This window comes from Anoplolepis gracilipes, chromosome 5 (genome assembly GCF_047496725.1).
Source record: "Anoplolepis gracilipes chromosome 5, ASM4749672v1, whole genome shotgun sequence".
Classification (NCBI taxonomy): domain Eukaryota; kingdom Metazoa; phylum Arthropoda; class Insecta; order Hymenoptera; family Formicidae; genus Anoplolepis; species Anoplolepis gracilipes.
In genome coordinates this window covers 1,211,203-1,236,856 of record NC_132974.1, presented here as the reverse complement: position 1 = coordinate 1,236,856, position 25,654 = coordinate 1,211,203, and the positions used below count along the sequence as shown (strand labels likewise).

The following is a 25,654-nucleotide window of genomic DNA, read 5'->3' as shown; positions in this document are numbered from 1 at the left end:
ATTTTTAAAATAAAAATGTGTGATATTTACTCTAATTTTGCAAGATATATTTGAAATATTTATTTATTATATGTACATATGAGTGTTGTAAAACAGAGGGGTTGTTAATATATTTTACATATATACACTGAAAAAATTTTATTTTCATTTTAAGAATATTTCTCTTATCTGTATAATATCTTTCTTTAAAATAAGCATCCTTTAAGTTTAAAAGAAAAATCCTAATAAGAGGATTTAAAGTATACATTTCGAGAATACAATTTTTTTGGTATATGATTATTTTTGTCTTGTGCTATAATTATATTTGTGCTGTTGCGACGTTTGACAATTGAATAATTAACGTGTCTACATAACGATTATAATATATTACACACATATGTTTTTATATATACCTATACATAAAATAATTTTAATAATTTCTCTGATAGATTATTGTTATCCTGCATTGTCAACATGTATTAAAATCGAAAAAGATTATGTGCAACTAAAATGATATGTTATAAAATATATTAATAAATTCATAATATTTCCGTATACTTTTCAATTCCGTATCATTATGGATTTAGCACAGACATGAACCAACTAGTTGGTTTACCGTGTGGCACCGAAAAATGGTTCTGACCATGTAGTTCCTTCCATTCTAAAATGGATTCAGTTGGCGTTAACATACTACAAAGAAAAAGCATTGAGAAACGGCGGCCTGGTCTCGTACAACACAAATTACAAAAATGCTCTCATTGCTCCTGATGTTATCTATTTTTATTTATTGCAACAATAATAATTTAAATTTTTATCAAAACTTCATTTGCGTATGTTAAATAATTGCATGGAGAAGTAAGGAGGGGAGACTACTGTAAATATTTGAGCATTTTGCCGTTATATCATGATGGTAAAAAGGCGGCAAAAATCGAGCATAATCTATTTTATCAACTGTTGAAGACAGAAACAAAGAATTCGAACAGCATAATACTCTGTCACAATAATGTGACAGTAAAAATACTAACTTTGAGAATTAGCAATATATAGCGCCATAATTTGCAATATGTGATCTTGGCAGATTTGGATATTTGATTTGATACATTTTTCTTTTTCTTTTTTAATATAACAACAGTTTTTTTTAAAGCCATTGTAATATTGTACAGGTCTACAAAAACGATTACAAGATGAGGATTTTTTTTTTCGTATAATTTCACTCGTTATATCATTAATTAATTTTAAAAATACAAGAGAAGTTACAAAATGCTCTCATTGTTAATTCTTAATGTTATCTATTTATATTTATTGCAAGGATAATAATTTTAATTTCCATCAAAATTTACATTTGCATATGTTAGATAATTGTATGTAGGAGAACTAGGGGGAGGGGAAATACTGTAAACATTTGAAAATTCTACCATAAGTATGAGTAAAGATTGCAATATTACTTCGAATTTTTGTTTCAGTAATACTTATATTCCTTCCGGATATGCAACGCTTTTGTTATTAAATGTATATTATTGTATGATAGATATAAATTATGATTGTGTTGATTCGGTTCATTATAACAATATATTGCTATTTTTATATATATTGCAGCTTCTTCTTGAGGAAGTTTTGAAATCATTTTTTTTCATTTATATTGTTTTAGTAGTAGGACTAATGTTAATAGTTTTTTTGTAAGTTTAACATCTGTCTCATTATATCACATTACATATAAATTCTTAAACACCTCACAAGATATAATTCCGCTATATTTTTATTTATTCAAAGTGTTTCAATTTTTCCGTCGTTTACTTTTTACTACTTTACTACATTTATTATTACTACATGAAATTTCTTTTGTGGTCGACTGTGAATATTATTGGATGTATTAGGAAGATTTCAATACAAATAAACACAAGGCGGAAATTTTATCTCTTGATTTAACCATGTTTTATTTTGACATAAGAAACGTTCATTAATACGCATGCTATTTCTCCATTTATTAAAGTACACATGAAAAAAATGCGTTCTCATATATAAACTGATAGTTTTTTCCATTTTCATATCTTCACTTAAATTAAACAAGTATCGATAAAATAATCCAGAACGCGCGTTTTGCTTCCACACGCTTTGATTCATCTTTATTATTCAAAATAATTGCGTGAATTTCGTAGCAACTCATATTTTCCGAATACATTGCGTTCTAGCCATGTCGAGCTGAGAAAAAGAATTAACTGTAAGGCATTATTGAGCTGACGAACCATACATGAACAATTAATGTTCGTGCAAGCCACGCTACAATCCTGAATTTGACGGAAGTGGAGGTAATCTCGTTATAATGGACCAGAGTATAGTATATTTTCAAGTTCCACTGTATACAGAATAAATTCCAATTTCAGTTAGAATTAATAGATATTTCAAAATCTGATTATGGAAGTATAAATGACGGCAATATAGCGGGACAGTTTTTTTTTTTTTAAATCTTGCAAAATCATCGGAAATTACTGCTAGTTTAACTGATATTATCAATTTAACTGGATTAGATTAATAATTAAGTATTTTTATGCATATTTTTATTTATATTTTTATGCATATTTTTATTTTAAGAGTGAATAAAAAACTTATTGACTTCGGTACAATATTGAAAGCATTATATCTAGGAATTAAAAATTAAATATTTTTACTTTTCATGCAAAGAAATATATGTTGATCTTTACTTATGATATTGTTTATTGTACATAAAATCTTAATTTATGGATTATCTATAATAAAAGAAGCAGTACTTTCCCATTAGATAGTTCTCAGAAGAAGCTCTCGAGACCAGACATAAAAAGTATTAAAGGATACAAGGAGAATTATATATATAAACAAAAAAAATATTATTCAAATGGCAAAAATATGTGAATGGAAAAACTCTGCATTTGTCTCTGAGTTTTAAATGTGACGTCAGATAAAGTGAAGAGATGGAATGAAATAAATTGGAGGAATTGTAGCGAAATGTTTGAAATCGCAAAATTATTTTAATCGATCGAGCGGATGAGACAGCAACGGACATGATTATGTATATATTATATATATATATATATATATATGTATATATAATGTATATACACACTTGTAAATATGTATATAATATGTGCAGTCGTATGTGCAATATATTCTGTGATTATACGATCGAGATGCGATAATATCTTACATGTGCGTGTGTGTACTGTTAATGCGAGAAAATTAGATTACAAAGGGCATTCGCAGTTGTGGACATCTGTGAACGGACGCTTCGTGCGATGTTGACGTAATGACGCGAGTGTGATTTGCTTATCATGACGATGAGGATGAATGACAACAAATTCGCGCTAATGATTTTTTCCCCTCATCTTCCGCCGAATCGGAAATCTCGAGATCGAGAGTCGGAACAATTCCATCGTGAATAGACAGTCGATGTCCGAGCATCCAGTGCGGCAAAAATTGCGAAGTTGCATACATTCAAGAGGTAAATGAATAAAAAATGTACTTTAATTAATTATAAAGAGAGAAGCAAAAATGAGTCAGGAAAGTACATATATTGTGTTATATAGTTATGTCGTTTTAAGATCAATTTTTAGAGTCCGATTTGAATTAAACATTTTTACGATTATAAACAATGAATATTTCGATATATTCATTAAATGTTTTAATTTTTTTTATAACATCCAATTTTTTTCTTGACGAAGTTATATCGGGTGTCTCTATTCATTCACCTTTCACCTCTTCATTTGCAATTATAAGATATATATATATATCTCATAAATTATATATAGGATGTTATATCACTCTCGAATAAAGACTAACGAATCACAGTTAGTCAAACGAATACTGTACACATGTCGGACTTCCACTCGCATGATTCCGTCACGCTTTGTATATATGTATATATATATGTATATGGCCGTATATTTAACTACGCGCGTGACTTAAAGTTAATAAATAATATTTAAACTCTCTTTCTTTGATATATAATGCGGTGATATGGCACATGACGCGATGATTCAACGATGATATAACTCTAAGTCCTCTTGTCGTTTGTATCTCTCTCTCTCTCTCTCTCTCTCTCTTTCTCTCTCTCTCCTCTCTCTTTCTCTCTTTTGTCTCATTCCGTTACAATATTTCTCCCTAATTAACTAATTAACCATTCTTGGATTTAATTCCCTGTGTGTAATAATTCTCGCTCTCATATCACACTTCTCTCAACTCCGTACATTCAATTATTCCCTATATATTTACAAATCCATGAATAAATATAAACAATAAATAATTGGGACCGTGTTTTTTTCTCATCGCACAGTTAACGCTGAAAATATATTGAAGATGTTTTTTAACATCAAATGCGGAAGTTAAACAATCGCATTTATTTTAAATGCGCTAAATTGGATTTTAATATTGATTATACGATATTTAGATTTCACATTTGATAGTAACATGGAGTAGTCAACGAATCGATCAATAAAGAAATCGGTAATTCTCTCTCTTTCTGTCTAACTTATATATAGAGGGTATCCTAAATCTTCCCAATTTCCTTTTAAGGGAAAATTCTCTTCTCAATTCAGAAACAATTTTTCCTCAACGAAAATGTCAAGAGAGAGATAATCATTTTTTGCTTCCAATTTTTATCATCTGATATCTTTGGAATTAAGTCTTAAATTAAGATTTTATTAAAGTAAACTCTATCTAAATTAAAATTAGCTGAAAAATGTAGCTGTGTTAATATTTTTCCGCAAAATTTAATTTATGAAAAGAGTTCCTTTTTTAATCGACCCTTTATAACTCGAAAATTGATGATACCTCCAATCATTTTTCCGAGAAAAAATCATTTCCGCCTTTAAAAGAAAGTTCCAAGATTCTAGGACACTCTGTATACGAAATAAAATTTAACTTAAGAGAAAGAGATTCACACCTTTAAGTCTTTCATTTGCTAACTATAAGCGGCACGCAGTACTAGTGAATGACGTGCGATATATTCTTAAAATGAGGCGAGTTGCGTGTATATGGATCTCTCTATCTCTAATTGAACGATGCGATTGATGCAAGTCGATATCCTCCGTGATTATGTATCTATGCATTGATGTCCCTAGGATTGTCAGGATTTCGAGAAGCAACGCTTGTCCGAATCGCACAATCGTATTCGATTCGACGAATTAAATCGAGCGAATCGATTGACAATATCGGTATTTATCGTCATTCGCGATAATGATGATGATGATGATAATGATTCGTTTGCAGGGTGAGAAATGACGTAATGACGATGCGTGCATTCGGAGTTTCGATCGTATGTGAATGTGGAGTCACACAAGTGCAATTCCGCTCATATGTGTATGTGTGTGTGTGTGTGTGTGTGTGTGTGTGTGTGTGTGTGTGTGTGTGTGTGTGTGTGTGTGTGTTTGTATGTATGTATCGTGTGTGGTATTATATACATATGTATGCATCCAGCGTTGGTTGAAAAACAACTAGTGGATGAGCGAACAAACGCGTACTTTTACCGAAGAGAGATTCGGTTCTCTCACACAGTAAATAGGTATTCTTTGTGTCAAATGTGCGTGTTTCATACATGGATACACAATTGCTTCGAATCACCTGTTAAACCCGTGACCTGCGATAGCGACGGTGTGTCCTTGTGAAATCTCTCTCTCTCTCTCGCTTTCTCTTTCTCTCTTTCCTTTTCTTTCTTTTTATTTTCTGTCTTTCTTTTCTCTCGGAAAATTGTCTCGACAATAACAGCGCTCTCCGTGGGACGACAAAGGTGCTTCTCTTTGTTCTGGTTAGACGTAATTACCTAATAAATCACGCGGTAAAATCCGCGCAAAAGTTATGCTCAGTCGTCTCCTCGCGCGCGATTTTACTCGTAGTACGCTTTTACTTACGAAACACAAACATCTCCCCGTCTTGTTTTAAATATTTATTAGGTACATTACACATATGTGTCATACGATTCTCAAGCAGTAGTATTGTCAACAGTTGTGTATATCTTTTTTTTTCTCTCCATAATTTTTTTCATTGTTACGCGCTTTGTTCTCTCTTTCATCTCCCTGTCAACGCGTCTCGCTTACAGCGCTTTTGGAATCTGCCCTGAACTTGATTCATCAGACGCAAAAGTTTGCGATTTTGTTTACAATTAAGTTAGGAGTTCATCTCTTTAATACAAGCAAAGTAATCAAAGTATTTGAGACCTCACTTTAGCGAAGCTTTCTTTGAATTTTTTTGTCATGCTCGAAAGAATCTGAAAAGTGACGATGGATAAAAAAAGTAATCATTACGTAATTGTGAAAAATAAATTGTAGAAATATCTTTTAAGAGGTATAATATTTGATTTATATGATAAAAATTATTAAATATGATGTATGTCGTTTGAATTATAAGACCGTCAAATATGTTATTTTTCCAGAGCTTTGCTTGCAAGAAATCAAATTCGTGAAATGCCTGAAATTTTTTCTTTTTGCTTCAATTCGTTACATTTAATCATTGATTTAATTTCCGAGGCCAAAAGCATCACTATCATTATGCGCTTGCATACTTTTGCGTCCCTTATCATTTTATATATCTCCTTTGCGGCTGATGAAAAATTTGTCAACGCGGTACAGGGTGTCTCAGGTTCCGCGCACCCCATATCTACGGACTCTCCGATCAATTTCGTATATATTTTTCTTTAACAAAAAGTAGCGATAACTTTTGAACTGTAAGAGACGATAAAAAGTCTAAGAACTCGAACGAACGGCGGAGCCTTAAATTTTATTCAATTCGAAGTGAATTTTACTTTCACAGTATTTTTATTTGAGAGGCTTAAGTATGTATTTTGACATTAGAAAGTCGTGGAAAAGGATTAAACTTCCGCTAAGGAGAAATCAGCCGCGAATTGGTCACAGGATCGGTAGACGCAAGGAAGTGGGGGCGAGCCTGGATCACACTATACAAGGTGAGGAAAAAAGTATAGAAACCCTGAAAAATGTCGAAAAATATAAGCTTTACAGAAAAATGTTGCAGACAAAAGTTGTATGACTTCGAGAGGGACGTAAAATGGTGTCATTGATTTGACCTTAAATAGTCGCTTTCACCTTCAATTTCTTACATGAAACATCCTACTTTTAATTATAATTCTTGTAGTTTACTTCGAGAGCTTTCTAAAACACTATAATAAACCTTTTTTTGGTTAATAATTTCCTGAGATATTTTTAAATTTATAATACTAATAGTTATAATACTTTTCAATATAAAATATGAAATAAATAAACAAAAATATAGATCTTGCCTTAGATGGCCGAATCCTTTCTCGATCTTGTCTTAGATTCTTTTTCTGTAAAAGTTATATTTTTCGAAATTTTTCAGGGTTTCCATACTTTTTCCTCGCCCTATATATACGCACGTACTATATACATATATATATATATATATATATATATATATATATATCTCTTTTTGTCTTCCGTTATACCATTCCCGACGATATTCCTCGGACGTTTAATGAAATTACAGAGAATAGAAACATGGGAAATATGTGTTCAAAGAAGAAATATAACTGCTGCTATGTTTGGGATCGGTGTAATGACGTATCTATATCTTTGTTTATATCTGTCCAGAGTTTCTGTACAATTTTCATCCTTGTTCCGCGGATTTATGCGGACTTCATCTTTTCCCTCGTAAGTGTGTGTTTTTTTTTTTTTTTTTTTTTTTTTTTTTTGTGCGTGTACAGTGTAGCGTGTTTTAGTGTCCTCTTTAAGGGGTAATTATCACAGAATACACGAGATATTTTCATTTAAGCTTACAAGAGATATATTAATCGAAGCGGAGAATAGGAGGAAAAATTAGCGACCGATCTCGTCGACGATCGCGTCGATGGATCGAGATTTTTTTTTTTCGATCGCAATCAAATTGATCGAAAGGAGATATTGTCCGGACGTGTTCGTCGACGAGATCGATCTGGATGCCGAATTCGCCAGCCCTTCTGTATTCAATAATGTACTTAGTTAGGCAGCGGAGAAAATAGACACTTTTACAAATGAAGATGGTGGGCGAGGTCGCGGACCCGTGTTTTCCTTTCCTGCCTTGAATTTCCGACTTAGAAACGTTGGCGACAGACGCAGATGCAGGTGCTTTCTTTCAATCATCGATCATGAAATTGAAGTTGAAACGTTCTAGCAAGATTCTAATATGATTCTAGATGTCTCGGATGATTGGCGGAGAATATTTTGAAATATCAGTGTTTCGATAGAATCTGTCTCTCGTTCGTTTTTAAATTTAAACTTAACGAATATATATATATATATATATATATATATATATATATATATAAATGATTAATCTAGAATTAATTAATATTAATTTATTTTTCTTAACTTTAAGATTAAGATTTCTTTCACGAAAGTTCTCAAAGAGGTAGGTCACGTCACTGTTGCATAAGATCCTTCAATTCATGGTGCGATGTCTCGACGTACACACACTCAAATTCGGAAAGCATCTGCAGCTGAGGTGTAAGTGTGTATGTGTTGATCGGACGTTCATTCGTTTTTTTTTTTTTTTTTTTTTTTTTTTAAGTGTTGTACTTGATTTTCTTTCTTTCTCTTTGCCGATCGAAAATCCCGCGCTCGCAGCTACATCAGCAGTTTAGACACTATACACAATACGTAAGTATAATCTAGACGTACTACGTAGTAGAAACTTTTGAATATAGCGTAATCTCTCCGGAGTTGTGTTGTACCTGCCCGGGCTCCGCACGGGCTGGGCGATGATTGGATTCATCGGATACGAGATCGCGTGCATTTGTGTTTTTCTCTCACGGAGGGATCCGACCGAGGCTTCGATCACACGATCGCAGAAGAAGGCTGCGATCGTTTTCGAGAGGAGGCCCCTTCGATATGAATTTCTCAATAAAAGAGGTCGACGGAGACTCGTGCGTACGCGCATTCCTACCAACAGGCGAGCGTCCGTTACGTACAAGTCTAATACGAGACAAGGTGTATAGAAGATGAAGCTAATAGGAAGAGTAGCAGTTTTAACGTCCAGTCTCGACACATGATATTTTCGTGACAGACGCGGAAAAAGCGGCGATCGCTAGAGACAGAATCAAGAGCTACGATATGATTACTTTGCTCTCACTACGAGTAGCACTGATTCAAGAAATATATATCTTTTATCCAAGTGAGCGATCCTGAAAATGATCAGTCACCCGGATAATAGTCCCAGACAGCACACCATATCCAAGATGTATCCAGAGGATGTCCCGAAGATATCTTTGGGATGTCCTCCGGGTGTCTCTTGGATGTGCGCGCTGTCTGGGGCCTGACATTACAAGGGTGTAAAGTTAAATTTTTAGAGCTCGCCCGCTCGCTGTTCGTAGGAGGTGCAAATTCGTTTTCAAAACGCGAGTATATCCGGGTACATCCGGGACATTTATCCTCTCCGTCACATTAATACACGTGAACGATTGCCGGAGACACGAGCGATGACATCGACCTACGCGTGTGTGTCTTACGTTTTTTTTTTCTTTTTTTTTTCGCTCAGCCCGGAATCGTCATCGCGCGTTTACGTAACTTTCAAAGCTCTCGGACGGATCTCGGCATCATCATTCGCAACAGCGGCAATAACATCAGCAGCAGTCAGACGATCCATTTCTGGTATAATCTTATATACGAATAAGAACGTTACTTTACAATTACAATGCCTTACTAACTTTTTTTCTTTTTATTATTATACTAACGGCACGTCGCTGATAGTGACGTCACAGGACGTGCCTATTTGGTCGTACGCAATGCTACATTTAAACTGTATATTTAGAAAAACCTTTTTTTTTTTTTCGTCAACAATGTTTTCACGTATCTACAGTAAACTCGTCTTCCTCGAACAAACGGCCTAGAAACGACGCGGTCGTGTTATACGTGTGTATTATGAATTTCGTATTTTGCGATCCTCCTGCATGTCCTTCTCGCTCTTTCCGTTTTAGCACGTGGCGGTCGAGAATCCTGCACTGGACCCTCTTTGACTCCTCTCGTTGTCAGTCTTTCGGCGAACGGCGGCGCGTCCGATCGAGAGAGTAACATCGCATTTTTCGCGCGAAACACCAGGTATTTCAGTCCTTTTCGCAGTGTTTCAATCTCTCTCTCTCTCTCTCTCTCTCGTCCTATCTTTACGAATATTACCAAATATATTGCATACTGGCAGCACTATTTTCGCGTTTCCTCTTTTCCTTCCCTTTCCCCCCTCTCTCCTCTACGTTTCACCTGCGTCTCACTCGCACTCGAAGAAGAGAGTCCGATGTGTCTCTTGTCTTATATTGTATTAAAGCGTGTCTCGTGATCATTGTCGCTCGTTTCTTCCTCGATTATTTTAATTTCTCGTAAATCTGGGTTGGAGAAAGTCTCCTTTTTTTTTTCCTTATTGTACGCCGGACGAACGCCGAGCCACACGCGGGATTGTCGTCCTAGCTCGGGATCTGTGGAAGGTGGCTTCCCGGTGCTCATCGTCGCTCTGTCCAAGGACGGGGTTAAAGCTCTGTATATATATTTATATATAATATATATATGTGCGTGTGTGTATGTAGGTGTGTATGTGTGTAAGACGTAAAAAAGGGAGAGGAATACCAAACTCGACCGAGCTCTGCGAGGTGCGAGGAGAGCCGGAGGGAGGAAATTCCACAATAAATCACATCCTGCTGCCTAGGATCGTTTCCTCCCTGGCCTGGTTGTGTCTCGCAGCGGAGAAGGGCGGAAGGGTTCGGGCGATCATCGGTTTTTTTTTCGTCGTGTGAATTGCGCGAATTACATCTTTCTCTCGCTCTTTCCCTCGCGAAATTAGTCGTGAAAGATTACGTTCGCTCGTGGCACCATAGGCATCGAAATACGCTAACCCCCTTTGGACGGCCTCCTGTTCCTCCTCCTCCCCTTCGGGCTCTTTCCAAGCTCGAAGTACTCGAAGTCGCTTCGCAGTCGGCTTAATTAACGCGGCGTCGCATCTCCTCAGGTGGGATTCGGCAGCGGCGTCTCCTGCCTGATGTCGCTCTTCAGCTTCACGAACTCCTTGGCGATCTCGTCGTTGTTGCGTTGCGAGAGGATGCGCAGGATCGTCCAGCCGGTCTCGTCCATCTGGATGCGCTTGCCGAGCGATAGCCAACACGCGCACGAACCCTCCTCGACGATATCTTTGAGCTGCATCACCGCGACCCCGACGAGTCTGTCCTCCCTCGCGAAGCAATAATCTTTCACGCAAATGTGTAGCTCGTAAAAGTCCAGCTGTTGTTGCTCGTTACCGATCATGCTGAAGACGAAGGCGAGACAAGTGTCAATGGAATTTTATTTTTAAAAAATTTAACAATGGTTTCAAAGTTGAATACTGCGTTCACTTACAAGTCGAAGCTTTCGTTGAATTGCGGCGACCAGTTATTGCTCTTCGATTTTGTCGACTGCTTCCTCTTTTTGCCAGTGAGATGCGGGCCGATCAGATTCACCTCAACGTACGGTCTAAACATGCCTGTTGCCAGTACCCATTTCAAATCGTTCGCAGCAACAACTAAAAACACAAAAGATTTTATTTTGATTATATTCTCAGCAGATTGATATTTAAAAAATTATCAATTTGCATTATTGATTGCCAAATACATGTAGGATATTATAAAAAGCAGTGGGTACTTTAGTTCATTTTTTTTCAGGCAATGATTTGAGTATTAAATGAATTACTTCTAGATTGTTCCTGTCAAAATATTTAGAACTAGTCGGTTATTGAAATATTCGGGTCCAATTTCGGGCTATTGGTAGGTTACACTTTCCAATTTTGTGTAAACAAATAATAACGACAAATTCTTCTTGTGTAGAATTAATCAGTTATTTATAAGCTTTAATTTAAGGCCATTTGGTTAATTAAATTAATCCGAAAGGTTTAAATTCGTCAGCCAAAAAATGGTTATTTTTACGAAACTACAAACGTACCTTTGACGGTGACTTTTTGTTCTCCCGTTCCCGGATGTGTGAAAAGATCCACCTGGATACTCACTTCGCCTACCGAACCCTCGTCCGAACCGGCGGTATCTGGAACTTAAAAAAATTACAGTTAGAATTTAAGTTCGAGAACGATATCGTGAAGCTAGAATATGCATCTAGATACTACGCGGACTTCGTCTGATTCTATCTGATGCTACGATTTGATGAGACTAAGGCTAAGAATCTAATCTCGATTTGCTATTTCTAGAGCAGATTACATGCTCTGATAATAAGCAGCTTAGGTACTTGTTGATTCTCGTTGCTTTGCGTAATTATCAGAGAAGACGAAGTCAGCCTGCGCCAAGTTTTTGTGCGTCAATCACACAGTGTGTGATAAACTTTCAAGTGGTTTCATCAATTTTGCGTCGGAAACAAATAATTTCCAGAGTTTGGAGAATTTCTACCTCGGAAAATTTAGTGCGTATCCCGAGTCGAGATTTTTCTTCCACTTCAAATCTCAATTTTCAATTTAACATCTACTTTGAATACTTTAAGCAGCTTTTTCTTTAAACTATTTAATTTTTAGTTTTGTCTTTTAAATTTTTAAATGAGAAACTGTTAGTTTATTGCTTAAAATAAGAGTTCAATATCGAAATTTTTTAAAATTTATAAATGTAAAAAAAATTGAAGTTAAAAATAGGAATAAAATTTCGATTCGGGATGATAGTGTCCATGATGTGAGTAATTTTTTTCTTCGAGAGTATTCGTTCCCTCGAATCCTTGTAGAAATAAAGTGATATGCGCTAGGCAATGACGCTTGTAAGAAAATGTTTAGTGTACAGTGATCAAGTGGTCGAATGGCAGACTTTTCTTCACATATGTGTGTATACATGTGTCGAAAGCGTCGTGTTGAAAAAAACATGAGCATCGAAAGAGAGACACTTTGTGGATTCTCAGTAGTAGTAGTAGTAGTAGTAGTAGTAGTAGTAGTAGTAGTAGTAGTAGCAGCAAGAGTGGCGGCAGTAGCAGCAGCGGCAGTGATAACAGCACAGCTTCCTACAACACAGCTATCGAGGCGTCAAGACATCTTTGGAATGGTTTTCTTGGAATGTTTGGGCGAACGAATAAAATTTTGGCACAAATGTATAATAAAATTTTCAACCCACAATCGGACATTACGAAAAATAATTATTTATTTAAGTGTAAATATGAAAGAAGATGACATAAATCATATGACATATGACATATGACATATGACAAAAGACGTCTCAACGCAACGATCAGTTCACTACGTCCTAAAAATCTTTTCTCCGACACTTCCCGCGACCTACTAAGGTCTGTTGGTACCTTGTCGGCTCTCTCGACGAAGAGAGGGCTTGGTCTGCCGAAGGGGTTCCTCGAGGCTTTCCATACCCTCGGCTCCTTCCCCTTCATCACCTCTCTCGCTGCTCATCGAACGCTGACGCTGACGTAGCGTTGACGCGTTGTTCAGCGGCACTGTCCCGACAATTTTTATTACGTCGTAATGTGAGTGTATAAACGCGATATACATCGATTCTCTACGCGTTGATCGCGCGACGGATCGTGTAATGTAATGTGTCATTAGAATATATCGAGTTTGTGTTGTCTGACTAATTCGTGAGTGTTCCTGATTATCTCTTACCGCGATTGTTTACACAATAGTAGCAAGAAACACATATAAAAATAATAATGGTATATTATTACGGCTTATATAAATTTATTACAAACTACAAACTCGGAGTAATGTACCTTGGTTGATTTGCGAAGTGACGAAAGTTTTGATGAGGGTGTCCGTCGTTTGCGTGTACAAACTCAGCGCGTATCGGAGGCTCTGCAGTTCCGGCGATTTCTCCAGGAATGTCTTCTTCAAGCCGTTGCCACCGGCGTGGAAGTACTGTTTAATCGTGTCCAGGGCGACGTCGAGAACCGCGCATTGCTTCGGCGAAAGATTCTTCTCCACTTCCTTGGAGATATCCTGGTGAGACAAGGATGGTTAACAATAATCGCGAAAGCAATTTTATTTAAATTTATTTTTATTACCATAACTCCGCTGAGAGCATTCTTCACGTCGGGTTTCCCGGCCATGTGATTCTTAAACAGCTTCGACATGTCTTCTATCTTAGCATTCGCAGCGAGATTCTTGGCATTATCTGTTAAGTTCTTAAACATCATCTGCAAGAGACAAGAGTTATAAATCGTAAAAACACTATAAGTTATAATTAATATCCATTTTATTCTAATTAAATCTAGTTATATTTAATCATAAATATCATATATAAAAGTTGAAAACACTTAAGCATAACGCGGTCAACGTACGCTCTTATCCGTCATAGGTGGCAAAACTACGGTCTTCTCTAAAATTCTCATGACTATCTTCCATAGTTCTTTCAACAGTCTCTTCAATACCGTCTTCTCGCACGACTCGGCGTACAGAGATAGACTACCGTCGAGCAGAACCATGAGCGGCCTCAAAACGTCATCAGCCTCCGCAGTTACGTTGTTTCTCTGAGCCGGCTGTGACAAAGTTACCTGCCCTCCACCTTTGATCGCTAATAAAAGATCTCCCAACTCTCGGACAGAAACTGTTATTCGCGGCTCCAGACTGTTCGCGAAGAGCATGGCCAGATCATCCAGCGCGCCGTTCAGCTGCTGTTGCAATTCCTTCAATATGTTCGCCGCGTCTTCCTCGAGCTTGTCGCCGCCCATCGACTCGAACATCTTCTCCAACTGCACTCGAAGTTGCTGGATGTTGTTCATCAGAATACATGCCTGAGGAATAAAGTCGATTTATAGTTAAATCAGTTCGCGTTACGCAATTTTCTGGCAGATTGTATCACTCGTACGAAACGTACGATTCGTTCCTCCTTCAGATGGCTGGGGAATTCTTTCTTCACTATATCCGCGTAAGCTACTAGAACCTTGACGATGGTCTTTGCGAATCTCTTCATGTACCTCTTCCAGATCTCCGGATCCGGACACTCGAGTTTCGATACTACGTCGAAGCACTGCGTCAGTTGTGTGAAGACGTCGACGACGGAGACGCTGAAGAGCACATGTTCGCTGCTCTTTTGGAACTGTAAAAGAAAAATTGAAGAGCCAATTAAGGAACAAGTGTTCAAGATAATTCGTGTAGATAAAATTCATACGAGGTATCACTTACGCCTTCCTTTTTATCTCTACTAAAGGCACCGTGGAGATATTCTAACGAGACATCGTCATTCTCGTTAAGCCATTGCATGACGAAGGGCTCGAACCAAGCCGGATATTCCGGCACGGCGCCCTTGTATGGCGGCACGTCCTTGACGTAATTGGCGTGTAGCCACTTGACCTTGAAGTGTAGATTCATATAGGCCGAGGACTTGCACAGTCTATGCTGCTCGTGCTCCTCCAGAGCGTACTTCATGTCCACCGCAAACAGAGACCACATTGTGGCCGCCGACAGTTGACCGATGTTGAGCTCCTGAGGGAATTGATTCAACACGGGCGCATAGCTGTTTTTGTCCTCCTCGATCACCGAGACTATCAAGGCGATCAGCTTGTGCCAGAAGTCGAGCGAGTCCAGCCGCGGCCCGTGATCGTCCGAGTCCCTCTTCGCCTCGTTCGGGTCGGCCTGGAACTCCCGATTGTACAGGTCGTAACAGTTCTCGAAGAGGAACTGATAGGTCGATCGCAGGCATGCCTTCACGCAGTCCTTGACAACGGTGCTGGCCCGCGGCGGACTCGACAGTTCCTGGACTTTCATACGGAAGAACGTGATACTCGTCAGCAGATCCACGGTGCTCTTTAAATCCATTAGTTTTTCTTGGCTTGAGGCCGGGAAGTTGTTCCTATACATTGATAGGTCGATCCTGAGAGAGTTGTGCAGCTGGTCCAGTAGCTTCACGAATTTCTCTTTCTACAACACGAGAGGAGAATCCATTTGAGCGTTTCCTTAATTAGTGTAATGCAGTTGCAATAAATTTTTTTCTTTTTCTCGAGCAAATACGATGACGTTGACTCTTTCTCTTGTATTTTATACCGAGGGAGCTTTTTACCAATGCAGAGTAGCTACGTATTTCATTAAGAGAGACTCTCTCGTCGTTCAGTCTCGGCTATCTCGATGTTCGAAATATTTCCGACCGCGGCGAAAAATTCCGTAATATTTTCGAAAGGGAGAATATATCATGCATAATTCAAGAAGATAAAAAACACGCGTTCTTTTCCAGTATTAAGAGATTCGCGAATTTTGGCTCACGTATCGTTCGTTGTTTTACAAGGACCAAAGGAATTTATAGGTAGAGGTAATTTGCGAAAAAAATTTCCATATTCTCTACACGCTAAAAAAATCCAGATTCTTCACCGTTATTTAGTAAAATGTACATGAACAAAAAAAAAAAAAAAAAAAAAAAAAAAACAGAACGTGGTTGAAGAAAAATCTTAATTAAAATCTTAATTAACTAACGTATACATGGGCTTTCCGTAATTTTTCCCTAAGAAAAGATTGTAGACTAAGAAAGAGAGCAATAAATGAAAATGCAATCATAAACACAGCACAATCTTGAAGCTTTAACTCGGGTATAAATTTGTAATACGAAGATTTCTTAAATCCTATGCAAATATTTAAACTTTGTTGTTTGGTTAAATTTTATTACTCTTACAGAGTTTCTAACGAAAGTCAAATTACCAATTCTTTAGGGAGACCGAATCTAATCCCCTCTAAATGCTCAATTTTGCCGAGAAATTCAAATTTCACTCAAAGCGACCCGGGGAATATATATATATATATATATATATATATGTATATATATGTCGTTTAATCCCTTTCGAAAGTTCGCAAAGTAATTATTTGAATATTTGCGTCAGCTGATCCCTTATTCCTGACCTAGTGAAAACGTAATTGATAGAGATGGGAGGAGATTCAAGTCAACGCGCGACCGTCTAGGATGCGAAAAGCAACTCGGGATAACGGATAGCGTTGGTTGGCAGGAAATTGCGAGAGTATTTCTCGCTACTCCCAGCCCGAGCATCCCCCATCTCTTACTCAGCTACCTACACTTATCTACTACACATGAAACCTTCAACATCCGGCACTCACCCCAAAGTTACTGGCGGCGAATCTATCACTGGCCGACACGGCCGGACTAGCGGTCGTGTGGGCATAGTACGCGTTTATGTTTGCCAGGAGAGTCGACATAACGGCCGGCACGCCTGGACACAGGTACTTGGTTGAGAGGCAGTGGAAGTGCCTGGAAAACATGAGATCGGTTTACGATACGGAAATTTGCATTGAAAAATCGATCGTCTCGATCGAAGCTACGATAATTATCTCAAACCTACCAAAGCTTGTACTTTTTTAATTTCAATTAAATATAACATTAAAATATTACCTCTTCAAGAGAAGATTAAAAAAGGTGCCTGTCGGAAAAATTGTTATACAAGAAAATTTAATGCATATACGAGTATTTAAGGTCGCTGTGTAATCTGTTACTGCAATAGTGATGAATTAAAAATATTCAAATTCTTAATTAGTATTTTTAATGTTGAATCAATAATTAAAAATCACTCCTTGTTTTAATCTCCAGCAAATATGTTATAATATGTAATTTCAATTTCAATTATTATTTCGATTAATTTATCTTTAGTTTTAATCTCAACTTTAATAACGAGAATAAAAATGGTTTGTCGTTGGGAAAAATATTCCGAGATGATAACAAAAGCCTTAATATATATTGAAAAATTAATTGCCGTAGCAAATGATTTTTTTTTTTAACGGTACTCACGTCATCGCCTGGTAGATGCTCTCGATGCCGTAGCGCATGGCAAACTCGTCAACGAGCTCCTCGCCGGGAGGATCGAAGTAGACCTTCCAGGCATCGTCGCCCTTCGCCTGCGGCAGAGTCACCATGCCGCCGTTCTCCTCGCACAGGCTGTGGAAGAGGTTCTCGTGAAGACAGGTGTATTGCACGTGATAGGGCGCCACCTTCTCCTCGCCCTTGATCTCGACGCTGATGTGCAGCCGAATCGCACCCGACACCGCGCTCTTGTCCGTTCTCTTTTCCAGGTTGTACCAGACGTCCATCTCGCCGCTGAGCGTCCGGACCTCGATGATGGTCTGCCCGAGGAAGTCGTCGCTCTCCCTCGTCAACTTTTGCCGCAGCTTCGACTTCAGATCGTTGTCCTCGTCCCACACTCGGACCTTGATCCGATCGGACGAATTGTGACACTCGCTGCAAACAGGGATATGTGATTTTTTTATGATGCTGATACTAAAAAAATAGTTTGTTAATATAATAAAAAAATTAAAGTTTTTATACGAAAGTAATTTTAATGAATTAACGAGATCTGCAGCAAATCACACCAAACACGATATGATGATTAATATGAATTTTAGTTAGATGCAAACAAAATTTGTTATTATGTATTTATCTATGTAAAAAAAATTATTCGAGTTATGTGTTTAATATTATTTTAATCACAAAAGTCATATTAATGCATTAAAATTACTTTAAAAAAAAATTATAAATGCAAGAACTTTTTTTTTATTATATTATATTAAAATATATTGATAAAAATTACAAACTGTTCTTGTATCTATAATAAAGACTGTTTACTCAATTTTTATTTGTTCTTAGAGAATTTATCTAATTAAATATAGTGATTACATAATTGTATAACCAATTGAAATGATCTACATTTAAAATAGTAATGGTTAGTTCAAATCTTTCATCTAAAAAACTTAAAAAAATTAATGACAAATCATCTTACAGTAATCAAAATATAAAAATGTTAAATATTTGGAAAAAAAAATTGAAAACATGAAGTTAGTTTTTATAAAAAAATCTTTGAAAGTAAAAAAAGTTCTTTCTCGAATATTTAAACGACTAGTACTAATGAAAATGTCTCGAATATTTTAAATGACTAGCAATTTACTGATTACAAGTGTCATATTTAAAATCTTGCATCTTCAGCAAATAAATTCCGCTAAATAAACACGTGAACATACACATACAATGATATACGTGCGTATCACAAATGCGACAATTGACGTCACGAAAACTCATAAAAGATTTACAGTAAGATCGGAGAAAATTCTTATTCCATGAGTGTAGGAGAGAAATTGTTGAAATTACTTACAAGTAGAACTTTTCGTGCCATACTGGATTTAACTCTCTTGGCATCGTCCTTGTACGTTTCTTCACTTTGCCAACTTGGACCGTCACGTAGGGGTCGGATGTGCCGCTCTTATCTTTGGCGATTAATCCCTGGGCGCTGATCACTGCGGACGCGGGAGAAGAGTACGATTAGACTATTACTTACTAGACCGAAGTGCCTAGAATCTTCACACGCGATTTTTTTTTTAATTGCGGAAAAACATAAATTTCCAATTTCGCGGTAACCTAATGCGATTACCAGGAGACAATCGAATGAAAACATTAGGACCGAAGTTTGCCAGCTGGCCAGTATCCAAGAACGCGGTTGCGAGAGGGTTAATCCAATAAAGCTAATACGGAATATCAAATATTCGTCGAAACATCTGGTCGCTTTTCAAAAAAAATCGTAAACAATGTAATTTCGTATTTCCATTTATAATCGAATAATAGCATCGCAACGCGGATTCACGTCAGATGTTCATACAATTTCCGCATATCTTTATGGAACTACATTTCCATAAAACCGTAAAAAAGAACGGAAATAAAATTTAAAAAAAATCGCTACGGCGATAGAAGTATGTCGTATAAGCTCTCTCTCGAATTCGAGATACAACGGGAGATTTAAGAGATTCGCGGAGAAACGACGGACTGGTGCACTTATAAGGAGTACCGTCGATAAACGAGCCAGGATTACGATCTATCGTCGTATCGTTCGTCGACGGGAAAGCGTCGTTCCAAGTTGAGTCAACGGAATAGGATGATCGGCCACAAACGCGCGGTTACGGCTCTCGAAATCGGAGCTGCTCGCATCACCGTACGCGAAGTAATGAAATTTTACTATCCCGGCCTGATTCCGATTTACCAGAAGATATTTTATTATATACACTTCCTTCATCAGCGTTATTCCATCTTTATCTGTCTCGACGGTCTCGCGTTTATTTTACTTAGGAGAGATAATTCGCACCAAAATACATTTATTATTATTTATTTATTATTATCATTCAATTATGTACATGTATTGAATATTTTCCGGGAATTTTTTTAATAATTGCGAAAAAAGATTTTTTAGATTTTTACGAAAAAAATAAAAAGTTTGTATTTTTTTTTTCTTGTATTTTTGCCTGTCGATACATATAGATTTACGAGATGTTTTGATTTTTCATCATCGTCGATATAAATAATTTTTCCAACATTTATGGATAATGGACAGCAGGCTATCTGGAGGAAATTTCTTTTTCAAACGTTTCATATTCATCTATTCGCAGGTGCTGTTGGCCGAATGAATAAATATGACTCTGCTTTATGTGAGAATTTAATTAAAAACAGGTAGTTTAAAAAAGTAGCGAGTCCCGCAGGGCTTTTATCTCGAAATATTCAAGGAATAGAGAAAAGTCGATGCATCCGTTGTATCTTCTTCATTAAAACGCTTCGTACGTTTGGAAAATTCTTTAGACTCGCAATTAAAATGCTTTATTTTGTAAAAGAGAGAAAAACTTGCGGTGAATTAAAATTGCGTCTGAGAGAAAAAATATGTATATATACGCATAAATAATAAATCAATGTATGCAGATAACCGGTCTTACGATTTATCGCAAAATAACGTGGAAGATATTTTCCTTATTTTCGATTCGAGTCATTATAAATAATTATATATACGCCATGTGAGAAGAGGCATGCAAAGGCTCAACATTTATCTGGACTGGATACTCGATATCCGTTATGGACAGCCATTTTAAAAGCGTGCAGAAGCTCGGCGTGAATTATGTGTACATATATCATTTTATATAAACATATGTATATACGTACAATGACATAGAGACGTATGTATTGCGGACATAAAGGGAATATTTATAAGACAGATAAATAAATATATATAGGTATTTGTGGTATATATCACATATATTAGTTACACGTGCTCCGATTTGGATCGACGGACAGACACACATGCCCATGCTACTAACTCTTTGCGATTCGCAATCGCCGAATGCAGCGGGGACGATCGCCGATGCTCCCTGCCCCCTCGATGAATGTCGATTTCATACCTAATCTCATTAATCATCGAGTCATCGCCACAATCCACTTCGTGAGAAATGTCAAGAGTCTCGACGCATATATGTATATGTATATAAACGCGTCTGAGTGTTATGTGTGTCTGTGTGTTGTAATTTGCGCTCGTGTAATCCCTCGTCTGGCATAGACGGATGCTGAAACCTCATTAATTTAATAAATACGCATTGCGAAAATATTATATCGCATCATGATTAATTAACTGGATACGTCACACGCGTCGGACTCAATTCATGTTTATGCTTTGTTCGAATCTGCACGCGATGCCTCTAAGATTGTAAATCTAAACGGAAAATGCGTCCAGAATTAAATCAGAAAGATGCTTGAAAGACGCGTTATAAATTCATTACATATTTGTATAACAGATTTATCAAACGTCAAAAATTCCCTGCTACAGCTAATATCATTGAATATGTTGTACATGTTTTATATGTCGTGTCGATTTGATCGGATCCATTGATTTTATATGACCTGATTGTATAATAATGGAAAAACTTAATTCTTGTTTAATTGTTCATAATTTTCTTGCATATTAATTTCAATCATTAATTATATTGTGTTTTATCACATTTATATTCTTTGGCTAAATTTTCTTTTTCATTAATTTCATTCTCCTTGTTAATTTGCCTTCTTAATAATTTATACATTTCATTTTATGTTACTAAAGTTATTTTTTTCTATTTTGTATTTTGTTGCCTAGGAGAGTCCTTTTCCCCGTTTATTCTTTAAATAGAATAAACGAATAAATAATAATTCTCGCAAATTTAATTTTAAATGTCGAAAAATCGGTCAAGGATAATAATATATGTCTCGTGATTCGATTTTGAGAAAGGAAACGTCACATCGGCGTAATACCGGTTGACCGCGATACGATGCATAGAATATCGCACTTGTCATCAGCATCGAACGTTTATATATAATTTCTCGTTTGCGTGTGCGTTACGAGGTTGATCGTTATCAATGCATATCGATTCTTCGTGTTGAGCGACATACTCGAAGTCCAATCTCGTGCTAATTCACTCGTACATTTCATAGCCGCAAACTATATCAATTTTTAATCGATCTCATTTATATTAATATTTATATCAATAACAAATATGAAAGAAAATATTTAACATAAAATAATAATTATTAAAAACATGTTTATAAGTAACAGAAGAATAATAAATTGTTGTTTTTTTATACAAAATTTTCTCAAATCATATCAGTACAATTAAAAAAATCTTATAATTTTAGGAAATAATCAGTTTAGTTATAAATTAATTTAATAAATGTAATATATACATATATATATATATATATATATATATAATAAATGTAAAATATTTTACAATAAATTTACTTGTAGAAAAAAATAAAACTGTATTCTTAGATTATTATCAGCTAAAATAAATTGATTACAAGTTACATCAATTGTATCTGATTGTTTTAAATATTCGCAAATCTGTCAACTTTTTGTATTTCTTATTATTTATTTATTTTATATTTTATCAAAGGTCGTTTATAATCCTTACTTATCAAGAAATTGATGAGGTGCGATTTAAGAAATCAATATGATGTAAACAATTCTCCCCTATAGTCTGTTAATTATAGGCACTCGTGTATCGCACTGATATCGCCATTTTTATTATCATCTTTCTCATGAAAGGAGAAATTTTCTCCTGTGTTTTCTCGCCCTCGATCTTCGCAATATCTGCAGCGATATATCTCGTCAAATCGTAGCCATTTTAATTCACGCCTGAATCAAGAGATTTGATTACTGGGGCGGAAGAGGAAGTGGTACCGACTGTTACCAGGGGTCTATCTCTTTCGCGCCCTCGTTCAGCCCCTCATTTCCTTCCATCTTGTCGCATGTGGTAGCCGTTAACTCGCTAAGAGCCGTCCTCGTTCAAAATCAAATTATTCGCGTCGAGGAAGACTAGAGCATTCCACATGCGAAAGGAAATTGAACGATCCAGTTCCGTTTCTCGGTGTATTTTTACACTTCAACAGTTGAAAGTAGCGCTGAATTCTTACGTAAGAGGTTTAAATGTACATTTCAATTCTAAGATAAAATCGCATTACTTCTTTTTCCTCGATATTCTTTCATCAAAACAAACATCGCAAACAGTTAGGATCAGACAAGGAACCACCGATTGACATCGGCAACTCATAATATCTGAAGTAACTTTGACCTCAGGAAATCGTTTCAATTTTCTCTCTCTCTTGCTCCTTCCCCGATTACTTAAAATCGCTTCTTTAGAGTATTCAAGAGTGCGCCGGAGTACATAAAGGCGCGAGGAAGGAAACGCTCACGATGGAAGGAATAAAATGGTTGGAAAGCAGAAGACGTCACGTTTAAAGCATGGACCATTCCGCTGATTTTCTTTTTTCTTTTTTTTTATACGCTATGCGTCCTATTTACTTATCTCCGTTTCACCGGGACAACCGTAGCCTCTCTTTTTCATACCTCCGACCTCTTTTTTTTTTTCCTCGTCACTTCCGCTGTTAGTGGCAGACTAAGAGAGAGAGAGAGAGGTATATATATATATATATATATATATATATATATATATATATATATTCTGGCAGCTTTTGAAAGGCAAAAAAGTTTCGTTGCAGCTCTCGCTACGCTGACTTTGTTTATCGACTTCCCTTCGTCGGAATGCGCGCAAAATATGCGCTCATCCTCGTTCATCTCTCCAGCTGATCGTAAATAATGAAGTGTCTTTCTCTCTTGCCGTTCGTCCGTCTCTTACATTACGTTAAAGTGCGCGAAATGCAATTTATAAATTTCATATGACTCATTTATGTCTCGTGTCTTCTTTCTTTGCAACTTTTCCTTCAGCTTCGAATAACGTGAAGAAATATCAGAATATGCATATTATGCATATTTTATTATTGAAATTTTGGATGATATATGAATGATGATAAAATATATAAAATGTCCCTATAACCAACTAAAATATTAACGTCTGTTCGAGGTAGAAATGTAAAAATTTGTTTTTTAATAGAAAACAAATAAAATAAATGTGTTTCTTTTTTATTAAACAAATTTTGTTTTTTTTTTTCATTATTTTTTTAAATATAATATCATATTGCTTGCTTATTGTTATCTTTTGTTTATTTTTTTGTTAATATAATATAAAACTAAAGATTTTATACTTTTATTTATTTTTTTTTTAAATAATTTTAATGTGTTAATGAAATTTACGATTAAAATGATACTGAACATAATGTGATTCGAATAATTTTCAGTTAGATATATAATAAAAACTTTTTTATCCAATTAAAAATTATCTGAATTATATATCATATTTAATATCCTTTTAATCGCAAAAAATCTCATTAATCCATTAAAATTACCCTTAAAAAAAGGTACAAAAACTTTAATTTTTTTTTATTATATTAGAATATAGTACTAAAGTACATTTTTAAAAATTATAAATTGTATTTTTGTATTTATAATAAAGACCATTCATTCAATTTTTATTTGTTTTATGGAGAATTTATTTAATTAAAAATAATGATTACATAACCATATAGTCAATTGGAATGCGATCTACATTTAAAATAGTGGTGATTAGTTTAAATCTTTCATCTAAATAATTAAAAATAAAGAAAAATGAAAATAATAATGATGTTAAATATTTGAGGAAACAAAAAAATTTAAAAGAAGAAGCTTATTTTTCTTTCGCAAAGAAACCGTATTTTTTTTTATAGGAAAAAATTTTTTCCTATTCAAAGATTTCAGTTATTTAAGACAATCGAGTTTCACACGTAAGTTTCTCTAGCTAAAAACATGAAACACAAATCTACAGCGGCAGGAACTCGTCTCGAAGAGACAACTGCAATTCGCAGATTTCAATATCGGCACTTTCGTGTGGGAAACGACAAGAGGAAAAATCGAATCTTATGGGATCTCTTTCTTCCATCAAGTTTCTGTATTCTCTCGCGTATTCCCCGACGTGACGTCTCCGATCGTATATATATATATATATATATATATATATATATATATATATATATATATATATTCTTTCAATTGTATCCTTATTATTGACTGCAAGCCACGTCAATCCGTTCTCTTATATATGAATGCTTAAAATATCAGATAAATTTGCCGAAAGAGTCAAAGAAGAGCGGCAATACCTTCTTACGATGAAGAGATGATAGAATAGTATCACATTTGACGAGAACCCTCTAATATTTCTCGGTTAATAAGAAATGTGCTCTCGTTCTCGTTCGATTGTATTCTTTCATGCAGTTTCCGATAGTAGATAAGAAATACATGTATTCATAGCGTGACGTGAATGTGCCGCGGAGGCTGAGCACCACCAGCTATCACCCCTTGTCTGTACGTTGAACTATCGATCTTCTCCGCGAAGGAGCGCATACATACATATGCAGTTTGCACCCCCGCGTTCTCGTCTGCCACGTCGTTTCGCGGCGATGCACCGCGATTGCAATTTCAAACGGGGGAGTGTAATTTTCTATGACATACGCGCTATCCCTGTAATATCGTGCAGGAGTTATTATACGCCTCGGTACGGTTGGCACATT

At 36.0% G+C, this 25,654-nt stretch overlaps 1 protein-coding gene across 11 annotated transcripts in view; it reads right to left on the bottom strand.

The window, feature by feature from the left end:
* Window positions 1-1,887: 1,887 nt before the first annotated feature.
* Window positions 1,888-25,654, bottom strand: part of Unc-13 (unc-13) — a 104,426-nt gene continuing 80,659 nt past the window's right edge. For 6 of the 11 annotated variants that reach the window (XM_072893172.1, XM_072893173.1, XM_072893176.1 and 3 more), the window contains 12 exons: window positions 19,029-19,170; window positions 17,675-18,121; window positions 16,990-17,140; window positions 15,076-15,810; window positions 14,768-14,989; window positions 14,232-14,684; window positions 13,956-14,087; window positions 13,665-13,890; window positions 13,242-13,391; window positions 11,904-12,008; window positions 11,325-11,487; window positions 1,888-11,235 (listed from right to left, as the gene is read on the bottom strand). In XM_072893172.1, the coding sequence (XP_072749273.1) occupies window positions 10,938-11,235; window positions 11,325-11,487; window positions 11,904-12,008; window positions 13,242-13,391; window positions 13,665-13,890; window positions 13,956-14,087; window positions 14,232-14,684; window positions 14,768-14,989; window positions 15,076-15,810; window positions 16,990-17,140; window positions 17,675-18,121; window positions 19,029-19,170 (3,224 nt within the window). In that variant the 3' untranslated portion in view covers window positions 1,888-10,937. The remainder of the gene's footprint in view (window positions 11,236-11,324; window positions 11,488-11,903; window positions 12,009-13,241; window positions 13,392-13,664; window positions 13,891-13,955; window positions 14,088-14,231; window positions 14,685-14,767; window positions 14,990-15,075; window positions 15,811-16,989; window positions 17,141-17,674; window positions 18,122-19,028; window positions 19,171-25,654) is intronic. The other 5 variants (XM_072893178.1, XM_072893181.1, XM_072893180.1 and 2 more) reach the window with 2 other exon arrangements.